An 11,870-nucleotide genomic window follows, 5' to 3' on the forward strand; every position below is an offset into this window, starting at 1 on the left:
AATACAGGCTGTCCTCAAATGAGGACACTGGGTTGATACTGTATGTATACATTCCGGCCAAATAAAAGAATATTTCCATTTTCAGAAGACAATAAATATAAACGGTTTCAACTTCATAAAAAATGAAAAATGAACAAAAAACACTTAATTTAACATGTTCAGAAGCTGCTCATTCCTTAGAATGATATGGAACAAACATTCAACACCTAAGGTTACAGTACAATTTTTACAATAAGTTATTTGGTTGAGGGACATTTCCTTTTGACTTAGATTCTTGCCGCCAAAGCTGTACATTCTTTATTGGTTGCACTGTGTCATGATTTCTACCAATTGTAACACATTTTTTGTCCACCCATTTCACAATGGGAATTTCTTCATTGTGATCAAACCTGTGTTCACATGTTCCTCTCGGTTCTTTTTTCATTGCAATTAATTCCTTCAATGGACACTTGCTGATCCTGTTTTCCCTCATTGCTCCCATGGTATTGAATCCCAAAGTCCTCAAATGAACATATTATCAAAGTATACATTATAAGAGAATGGGTTATCTTCAACCAAGAGCATATCCAGCACCGCCTTAGAACCTAGCAACAAATCGCTGTCTTCTTCATTAGCATACCCTTCGCCAATACAGATCAAAATTGTACCAGAGGAGAGATAGTGAATATATTGGTAGAAGGATGCTGAGTTTTGAACTGCCAGGCAGGAGGCCTAGAGGAAGACCAAAGAGGAGGTTTATGGATGTAGTGAAAGAGGACATGAAGGTAGTTGGTGTGAGAGAAGAGGATGCAGAAGACAGGGTTAGATGGAGGAAATTGATTTGCTGTGGCGACCCCTGAAGGGAAAAGCCGAAAAGAAAAGAAGATAAAGCCTGATTTGGCAAAGCACACTGATCAGCGAATTGCACTTATTCTCAAAGACATTCATTGTCAGTGGGACAATGAATTTGGTGAAAGTAGAAACATGACCTGATTTGCATATTCTGACGTTTCTATGAAAGGATTAAAATCATGCTGTAATTATGCAGAGATATCTTGACTGTTTCTGTTGCCCCATGATCTTCCTCTCAGTCGAAAACAGATCAAGTGGACATTTGCGGGTCTGTGATGCCAGACCAACATGTTCTTGTAATGAACATGTTATATCACAAATCTCAATACACTAGTACAGCAGCACTAGTTAACTAGATATTCTAGAACCTGAAATACAGCAGTATCAGTGTCATAGTAGAATCACTGTGTTTTTGATTCCAGCATTTGAGCCTCTCCTTCGGAGCCTGCGAGTGAGGAAAACAGCAACCCAATGAATATGGTGAGTGGAATCATCAATATACAATTGGGCTGAAAACATTAGAATAGTTTGCTGCATTTGTCATGAGAGTACAGTCATCTACTTGACCGAGATACAGATGGTACTTTCCCTTATGCAGCATTACTTTGTAAAGAGGCCAGCAATAGAACACAAAGAAAGAAAAGCAATTCGCTATGAGCTGTCAGTCAAAGTGGGAGAATTTAAGTCTTGTGGCTAAGGTCAACAGATATTTGAATTATCCGTCAATTATTTGTAACAAAGCAAATATAACATGTAATGGTGTAATGTGTTTTCATTGTTTGACCTGCTACATTATGTTTGATTGAAATGCATGTCAAACTCAATGTCATCAAAAGTTACAAGCAATTGTGTTTTTGGTTTTTAGAAATGTAGTACTATGTTGTTACTGATCTTTTACTTACAGTGATTAATGTGTGCTGTGGACAAACATCCTTGCTAGTGAGAACACAGTAAGGGTTTGGGTGGAGCTTGTGTGACCTGGATTAAGTTGTGTCAGTTAATAGGTTAATTTGGTTAATAATACAGGAGTTTTGAAATCCCAAACAATTCAAATGAAAGTCGCATTAAGCAAGGAAAAACTTTACTTACAGTTTATGATAATTTAAAGATAGTCCTATCCAAAAAAGCAGTGCACTGCATCACATGGTCTTTGTCTTATTTACTCACAGATGGGCTGATATATGTAAAACTAGGCTATTTAGATGGAAAAAAATTGTATTGTAAAGAGAAAAAAGTGCAATCCTGGTCTGGCAGGTTTAGATATGATCCCATGAATTCAACATGGTGGTTGCCACGGTGATTTGCCTCACAGAGTCACCTACCTGTCAGTTACATAAAGCATGCTGTCCACCTGACACCTGATAGTGACGTATTGCCACACTGTCAGGTCTATAAGGGTTGCTTTCATAATAATGTTGCAGTTCAGGACCAAAATGGACGTGAAAATCGAGATGAAAGCTCGTCATAACACCAGATGCATAATGTTATCGGTGGAATTCACTTTGTACACTAAAAAGCAAAGAGAGTAAAATGCTCATTAACAGTCTGTGTAATTAGCAAAATGAAAGCCTTTCGGCGATCCACACTGGTCTTGTACTGATCCTTCTCTGGTCCCCTAGCCGAGTCCTTTGCAGACTGACCTACTGCTACCCTTTAGTAAAGTTAGAAACACGTGAAGATTCAATCAGGTGGTTGTAACGCTTGGTTTGTTTACCTCCATTGATGTGGACACAAAGGACATCTCCATCTAAATTCTATTTGTGAAAACAGAGGCCAGATATCATCTTACTGGCCAACACTGAAGGTGAACTAAGGGCTGATAAGAGCATTCCAGAAAACTTTACATAATGATTATTTTTTCCATTAGTCAAAATATCAAACTAAACACAACGCAAAAGAGATGTTTTTTTATTCAGATGGATACTTTTGAATATTTGTACATTTCAGTTCACTTATAACAATACTTAAAAGTTGATCATGGTTTTGTTGCACATGCTCTGCCTACAGTATCCTGCCTGTGTTTACATGTTCTTCTTTACATTTTCAAGGTTTTAGCATTTCTTCACTCACATGTCAGAAGACATATTGTATATTTGGTGCCCACTCCAGTTTTACCTCTCCCTCAAACAATGACCACGCAATTGTTCACTTCATTTTGTGATGTGCTCTTGAAATAGCAACAATTACATCAATAGAGAACACCAGGAAGGAAGTTCAAACATAAATGATTGAATACACATAGAAAATGGCCTTTAACAGACTCTCAGACAACAATAGAGCCGCATGACCCCATCCTGTCCCAACAATAATGTGTTGAATTGCAGGCCCATGGTCAATTTCCAGCTGATGGAAGAGTTAACTGAAACATCTCCGATGAGAGCCCCATTCTTCCAGTCCTGACGTCAACAAAGTTCCTCCATGCCACTGGAGGCAGACTAAACACTGCTGTCCGCACCTCCCCCAGCAGCTGCAGTGGCCACTCCACAATACACCCCCCTCAAACAAGAACAGTGGAAAAGTCAGAACATTAGAATAGAATAGAATAGAATAGAATAGGATAGAATAGAATAGAAAGCCTTTATTGTCACTATACATGGTATAATGAGATTTGGGCAACTCCTCACAGTGCAATAATAAGTTTATACAATCGTTACACTGAATACCAACTATTTACAGGTGTATACATCAAAATACAAGAAGAGCCATGGCCAGCACGGCGTATTGCATGTCCCCGATGAGGAATTGCACAGTATGTGTGTGTGTGAGTGTGTGTGTGTGTGTGTGTGGGTGGGTGGTGGGTGGGGGGTATCAGTGCTTGCTTGAGTTAAGCAGAGTAATGGCTTTCGGGAAGAAGCTGTTGTGGAGCCTGTTAGTTCTAGTTTTGAGGCACCTGTATCGTCTGCCTGAGGGCAGCAGGTCAAACAGGCCTGAACCGGGGTGGGGTTTGTCCTTTGCTATGTTCATTGCTCTGCTGAGGCAGCGGGAGGAGTAGATCTCCAACAGGGAGGGCAGAGAGCAGCCAATGATCTTCTCAGCCACCTTCACGACTCTCTGGAGCCTCTTCCTGTCCTCCATGGTGCAGCTGCCTTACAATACTGTGATGCAGTAGGTCGGCAGGCTTTGGAGGTTCAGGTTGTATTTTTTGAGAACCCTCAGGAGGTGGAGCCGCTGCTGTGCCTTCTTGATGATGGCAGTGGTGTTGTCCGAGCAGGAGATATCAGAACAGATGAGGACGCCAAGGAACTGGTAGGTTTGGATCCTCTCCACGCGCTCACCGTAAATGTAGAGCGGAGCTGGGTCAGTGCTGAGCCTCCTGAAGTTGATGATGAGCTCTTTGGTTTTGCTGGTGTTCAGAGCCAGGTTATGCTCTGAACACCAGGCAACCAACTTCCGGACCTCCTCTCTGTAGGTTGTCTCGACACCACCGGAGATGAGACCAACCACTGTGGTGTCGTCAGCAAACTTGACTATCAAGTTGCTGTCGTGGGTCGGGCGGCAGTCGTGGGTGTGGAGGCAGTACAAGAGGGGGCTCAGCACGCAGCCCTGTGGGGAGCCGGTGCTCAGTGTCCATGTGGTGGAGAGGTGGGGGCTGAGTCTCACAGTGTGGGAGTCAAACTAAGAAGTTACTTACTATGAAAATTAGCTCTTATATTTTATTTTATAGTTCTTTGATTCACTGATTCAAGAGATCTTTTTAATTTGAGTGTTGATGTTTAATATATCTGCTGTGTTATGTTGGTTTGCTCTAAATCAGAGTAAACCAGTGTTTGTTCCTCTCTTCAGCTTATAGTGCTTTAAAGCCCATTGTCACGGTTCAGTGTGTCTGTGCTGGTGTGTGGCAGGGGGAGAGGCCAAACTTGTGGATGGAGCCTCAGCTCTACACCTGTTGGTCCTCTCCACGCCTGTTGGTCCTCTCCACACCTGTTGCTCATCACCACACCCGTTGCTGGTCTTCTCACCTGGATTCCATTAGGCTATTGACCATGAGGCTTTTTAAGCCAGGTGCTGTCAGAGCTCTTCGCCAGTTCGTTCCTGATGTTCTGTTCCTGTAGTTGTGTCCCGAAGTCTTGCCTGGTAGTTAGTGATGGGCAAATGAAGCCCCATGAAAAATTGAAGCCTTTCATTCCAATCGGTTCACGCTGGTTCGAAGCTTCATGAGGCTTCATTTGCTCTATAGTATGACTTCTACTGGATGGTAAAATATCAGGTGGCATGAGTTTGAAGTGTGTGGAATTTTGCAGAAAACCTGTGAATAAAACTGTCAGCAAAATAAAGAAGTATGCAAAACATGTATACTTTAGTGATTATATATATATATATATATATATATATATATATAATGCAAACCTCGTTTTCGAACAGCCGTCCGGAACAATTCGTTCCGGAAGGCTGTTCGAATAGAGATTTGTTCGAATTCCAAATACATTTTTCCCATTACAAATAATGTAAATGGTCTTAATCCATTCCAAGGTGCTAGAAAACCTTTTGTCCACGTCATTTCATAATGTCATTTATATATCAAATTGTCTAGTAATGAAACAAATGTAAAAAGCAAACATGAGAAAAAAAACCCCCCAACGTAATCAGGTTAGCCCAAGATATGAGTTATCGTTGTCTTTGGGATAGAAGTTGACTGTACCGTAACTCGTACCATAGGCAATGGAACGCAAATTAAGTGAAAAATTTTCGAATAAACTAAAATAAACACATTACCATTACGTTTTCCCTCAACCTCTCACCTTTTCTCGCGCTTGCGGTGAGAAAGAGGCATTTGTTTCGCGTTCGACTTCCAAATTTTGTTCGACTTCTAAGACAAAAAAATTCCAAATCTTTTGGTCGAATTCCCATTTGTTCGATGTCTAAAGCGTTCGAAAACCAAGGTTAGCTTGTATGTATTACATACACACCAGAAAGTGATTCTTTTCCTCATGTCTAAATAAACATGTACAGTGAGGGGAGGATGGTTGGGGTATGCACAATGATTGTGCTTCTGTAACATTTGAGATATGGCCAGTGATTATGCTTCGGTGACATCATTGGTTTTTATTTAGAAACAACAATTTCTCCCCTGTGGCAGGTTTCAGGAAATTTTTTTTGACAATATTTCCCCTGCCTCGAAAACACCCGCTCACAGGACACAGATGAGGCAGGTGTACACAAGAATTCCACTGCTAATTTATACAAATTAGGATATACATATTTCTGTCTCTCCCAATATTTAAGGGGGTCCTCCAGCCTTCCAATATTGGGCTCCATCATGTAGTGCTGGACCTCAATATGTGCGTCTGCCATCACATTTTGTGTTTGATCCTGCCTCACGCTGTCATCTAGGTGCCGCCACAGGTTGTTACCTAAGAAAAAAAAGGTTTTTGTGAGTTTACCAGTTCATGCAAATGCAGTTGAAATGGAATAACAATAGTACCTCGGGGAACATCCTCTAATGTTTGTGAAGTCGATGGCTGTGGTGGTGATGAGGAAGAGGTGGCGCTGGCCCTTATTAGACGCACATTCCGCTTTCAGTCGGGATTCTGCTTTAACTGCTCTTCCAGGGCTGAGAAACCCGATTTTCTGGGACCTTGGGTCCAGGAGTATTGCAAGGCATATGATACTCATTGACTGTATTCTATCCAGCCTCTCCCTAAAGAGAACCTTCAGCTTGTCAGCCAGAGAAGACTCAATGGATTGTAATCTTTCTATTGAGTCTGAGGCAATGATCCACCATGGTCAGCAAAGGTATGACCTTGGAGCCAGACACCCTATTTTCGTAAGAGCACTCAGTGGTTGCATCATTTAGTGATTCCAAAAAAGACCATCAGAAATTATTCTGTATTCCTCCGATGAAAGAGGGGAGATATCTGTTAGACTTGCTAACGCAGCGCCCACTGGCTCTTTTGCCTAAATAATCTCAGCAGCATGTTAGATGTGCTGTTCCAGCGGGTTCCACTTCCTGAATTAGCGGAGCTGAAGCTTCCCCAATTGTTCCTGCATGACAGCCAGCCTCTCCTTAAAAAATACAATTGAATTATGAATTGTCAAGACAGCAGATCTATAAACAACTATTAAAGAAACTATACTTAAGCCACAGACGTACCTTTGCAGTGGTACCGCTTCTGAAATAACCCACTATTTTCCTGGACTTGCAAAGGATGTCAGTGAGCTCAGGGTTCAGGTCAAGGGCCTTCTTCACCACCAAATTGAGGGTGTGCACTACACATACGACGTGTATAAAATACTTGGGTATGGAGATGATGCAGGTGGGCCGATTTGACAAACACTATGGCTGTGCGGTCAGGCACATGGAAACACTTAAGATTCCTTCTGTTTTAATCTATTATCGCTTTGGGGGCAGCAGATGAATCAGTAGGGCTGACAGCAATGAAGGCTGGTTTTTATCTAAACAGAATAGAAACTAAGGATAAGCATACAAGAAAGGTGCAACACAAATATCTCTATACAACCGAACAACAACACAAGGCATACGTCTATCAAACAACATGAAGTTACCAACTAAACAAATCATTAAAACATGGATACAAAGGGAACTCACATGATAACGCAGACACATTTCTGTCAGGTGTGGTAGGGATCTGCTGCAAAGAAATGGAAAAAGGACACACACCTGGTCTCTATCCAATTTATAAATTGTCCTTCCTCTAGCTCCTCCCACTTCCTGATCCTTCAGCTCCTACTCCAAACCTGCTCTTCACAACAGCGTGTTTCAGCTGTAGCTCTCTTACACAAGCCCCCATATTGGTGGCTCCATCCATTACAAGGTATGTAACTTTGTCATCTATCCCCCATTCTGTCATGAGTGACCTTTTAACTTGTGCAATATTGTCAGCGGTGTGCGCCTTGGGGAAATATTGCACTCCCAGAACAACTGTAACAACAAGGTGGAGTCTGTACATCTGTCAGCTGCTGGAGCCTTACATCAGTAATGTAACGCACCGCAACCACGCGCTGACAGTCCCGCAGACAGTGTGCATTGCACTGAGGTTTTTTGCCACAGGTAATATATTTCTTAGTGATGTTTGTAATTATTATGATGTGGTTAAATCCCTCGTTGAATGGGTTACAAGCAAGCCACAGATAAAATCAATCATTAATCAATTATTTGTTTAAGTAAATCATGGATTGATTCATTCATTGGTACTTTTATGTATTCTGTTGGCGATGCCGAAAACCTTGGAAAAAACACAGTATGTAGAGCTATTCATAAAGCCGTGGGGGCCCTGACTGAGCTTGTCGATGCATTCGTGGTGTTTCCCGGACACCTGCCCACGCAATGCATCAAAGAGGGCTTTTATGACATCGCAGGTAAACAAGGTTGATGTGTAATTTGCATAATATAGACTAAGCCCTGGGTTGTTTGCCGTTGTATATTAAATGCAGTGCATTCCTTTCACAGGGTTCCCCAGGGTACTGGGTGCCATTGACTGCACCCACATCCCCATTTCTGCCCATCTGGGTGAGAATGAGGCCGACTTTGGGAATAGGAAGGCCTTTCACAGTCTCAACATTCAGGTAGAGTTCATCTTACAATATTATATCTGTCATTTTAAATTAAACTGTCCATATGTATAAAAACATCCACACAATACTTTTTTCAGTAGTAGGCTTGCTATGTTTGAGTCCTTTTTAAATACACATTGCAGCATCACTCACTACAGTTTATCCCCAATGCTTCTGCAGATGACATGTGACCATCAAATGATGGTCAGCAGTGTGGTGGCAAAGTGGCCAGGGTCTGTCCACGATTCCCGCAGATTCAGGGAGTCTTTGCTGTGCCCAAAGCTGGAGCAGGGTTTGAAAAATTTACATTGGTAGCTATAGATTTTGATGATATCCCTAAGCATTTTTTCCACACTTTCCAATCAATTTCTTTTTATCTTTAGGACAGTTCAGTGGAGTACTCCTTGGGGAGAGGCTATGCCTGTCTGCCTTATCTCCTGACCCCCTATCCTGATCCCGGTGCAGGGCCACGAATGAGGTTCAATGTGGCCCATGCCAAAACCAGGGTTAGGATAGAGATGACCTTTGGGGTCATCAAGGCGCAGTCTTCATGCCTGCGTGGCCTGAGGGTGGCCCCAGACCGGGCATGCAGGATCATTTCTGCATGTGTGGTTCTGCACAATATCGCCACAAAGAGGAAGGAGAGGACCCCCCCCCCAGTGACCCCCCACCCCCGGATGTGGTGGACCCCATCACTGTTGATTTCCCTTCAGGCAGGGCTGTGAGAGAGGCCATAACTGAAATTTTTTTTTGGTTAAATGACAAAAGCAAACACAGAATTTTTTAATTTTTATTTCTTTTTCACAGTTTTAATTTTTCTCCCGCTCCTGAAACAGAACAGCACATTTTGAGTCTCGGTGTTGCCTATGTCTGAAAAACATTACATGAGATAGATAGATCGATAGATGTAATTTATTGATCCCAAACTGGGAAATTCCCCCGATGTTAATTGTTTAATTTGCCTGAAAATAAATCACTGAATTACCTTCTTCTCTTGTTGTAATTTTTCCACCTCAAGTTTGAGTTTTTTTCAATTTCAGTTCTTTATATTCAATATCCAGTGTCTTTGCTGCAATGTCTAGTTCAAGTTTTCTTTTGTACAGCATTCTCACACTGTCAGCTCCGACCTGAAACAAATTAAATTCATTTTATAGTTGCTTCACCATATAAACATTCCTGCTTTTAGTGGCTGGCTTTAAAATAATGCCAATGTCGCACTGACTATCCCCATAAAATTGAAGTTAATTACATCTTGCGACTGTCTCCTGCTGGACTGTCTGGAGGTGGAGGCCACAGGCTCGGGTTCTGGAGGATTTCCCTCTTCCTGTGACATATACATCATAGCAGCTAATTCATTTTAAGATAGCGAGCATTGAGGACACCAGTCAGTCCCATCTGCAGACCACCACCATTAGTGAGACATGAAAGATAACATCAGCAACTGCCAAGTGCCCACACTGGATCTATGTTAAAACAGGGTGAATGACATACAGTGTAACTGTTAATTATGGACTACAGTGTACCAGCAATGGTTTTTCTGAGCCTGCAGACAGTGTCTCCTCCTCATCCATGGCCTCCACCTGAGTACAACTCCCCCAAATCTATGATCAGCAACCACAGATGACACATGTAAATGTATGTGACAGGTTGACTTCACTATTACCTCTGCATGGGACAGTGTTTGTGTGGGTGGGGGCAGCAGCGTGAGAGTATGAGTCTCGCTATCAACTGCTGAGAAAATACGTTACACTCCCACAGTAAAAATATTGGATAATTGTGCTCTGTAAACAACCCAGTGTTTTAACACTGAGATGTACCCTGAACAAATAAGGTGCTGCGGGAGCTGCCACTTCCACCGGGGTCTGATGTCACCCCCCCCTCTATACCCTCCAACAAGGGTCGACCCTCATTGTTGGAGAGGGCCAGTTACTCTGCAGGTGTGTAAAGCTGAGTGGGAGCCCCCTCCCCCCGTCTTTTCCCGCAGAGCTTTTTTCCTGTGGGCTGCAAAGAATATCAATTCCATTGTGATCATTCTACACAGACAGTGTGAAGAAGTAAAGCCTATCACAGGTTGGAGGCTATATAGCCTCCAACATGTACGCCGACATATACATATGCTACATGTATATACAAGATGTAGTAAGATATAGTAAGTGTACTGACCACTTTGAAGTATATTTTCATACTTATGTTTGATTTGCTCCCATGTTCGCTTTGCTCCACTCAGGTTGCATCTGAAATAATAAGGCTACAATCACATGCCATAACGAAAAATTTCACGCACACACATACATTTATGGAACACGCAAATGTTACTGTAGTCAGATATACTGTACATGTGCAGTCATAGTGGGGAAGTAATATTATAATGGCACTAACTTCCGCATTGATACAGTCGGCGATTTCTTGCCACCAATCCTTGCGCTGCTTGGCAGCTGCAACTCTGTTGCTTTTTGCCTGGATTATTGAATTTTATTGCTCGTATTTATTAATTATGATTGTTTGCTCCTCCGTTGTGAAATATGCTGCTCGGGCAGATTTTTCCATATTTGCAATTGGTCGCATGCAGCAAACTCCGCCCTTTTTATGTGAGTGCGCACAGATCTAGAGTGGACAAGCCTGAATTGAATTAGTGAGTAGAAAGCCGGCTTTATGGTACCAAAAATCTGGAGGGCGGAGGTCTCGTTAAGTGAAGCCAGATAAGTAAGAGGAAGCCCGGCTAGGTTAATAAAGCTTTATGGCACAGGCCTCTGGTCTTCATCGATTTGAGATTTTTCTCCTGACCAACGATAATAAAGAAAAATGCACAAATATTAATATCACACACTAAGTCATTGCAGGTGTCCAATATATTGTTATATCTATTTAGTCACTGTACTGCATGCTATATTGTCATGGCATTTTTGATGGCTCACCTGGTCTTGGTGCACATTCGGTGTTCTCGTTGTTGTCATGCAATGGCTCTGTAGTGCCTAAGCATGGATGAGGTGTTGCTGTTATACCACAGCTCCTTGGCATGTACAAAATCAGGGACAGCTGAAGGTAAATTGCATTGTGCAACCAATATCAACCAATTTTAACTATGAAGGAGGATGGAAGGATCTAAGGAGATCGCCTTTATGAAATTGTACTTTAGTAGGTGAGCTTCTAATTCAGTGTCCCGTCAAGTAGTCCTGGGTCGAGTCTGAAGCGAAGGAGTCTGCATCCTTGTAAGCCCACACATCCTTGCCTTGAATGCGCTGTTTATACCACTTAGCTCCCATTAAAATAGTTTTAAGATGTGCATAAACACACACAGATCACCCGAACAGTAGGGTCAGAGCGGAAATTACCTGCTTTTTGTGATAAAGGTTTATTTTACCCCACAGTGGTTTTCTAAGAAGTTGAGATATGAGCACCATGCACTGCAGTTCTCAGAAGTAAACGGATCACACACATTCATGCCCAAATAAGATTATGCTTCCATGTGTACACAATATGTTATGATGTGACATTTTTGTACTTGTGGCTGTTCATAAAACCTTACT

The 11,870-nt window shown here is 42.1% G+C and overlaps 1 protein-coding gene across 2 annotated transcripts; it reads left to right on the forward strand.

Moving 5' to 3' along the window:
- The first annotated feature begins 3,726 nt into the window (after window positions 1–3,726).
- Window positions 3,727–8,942, forward strand: LOC137597091 (putative nuclease HARBI1). Of its 2 annotated transcripts, XM_068318030.1 has the most exons (7): window positions 3,727–4,077; window positions 7,489–7,604; window positions 7,673–7,840; window positions 8,032–8,148; window positions 8,240–8,355; window positions 8,524–8,635; window positions 8,727–8,942. In XM_068318030.1, the coding sequence occupies exons 1-7, from the start codon at window positions 4,016–4,018 to the stop codon at window positions 8,795–8,797; spliced, it is 762 nt and encodes a 253-aa protein (XP_068174131.1). In that variant the 5' UTR covers window positions 3,727–4,015; the 3' UTR covers window positions 8,798–8,942. The 2 variants fall into 2 exon arrangements, with proteins under 2 accessions (XP_068174131.1, XP_068174132.1); XM_068318031.1 differs by lacking the exon at window positions 7,673–7,840.
- Window positions 8,943–11,870: the final 2,928 nt, after the last annotated feature.

Source organism: Antennarius striatus, chromosome 6 (genome assembly GCF_040054535.1).
Source record: "Antennarius striatus isolate MH-2024 chromosome 6, ASM4005453v1, whole genome shotgun sequence".
Lineage (NCBI taxonomy): Eukaryota > Metazoa > Chordata > Actinopteri > Lophiiformes > Antennariidae > Antennarius > Antennarius striatus.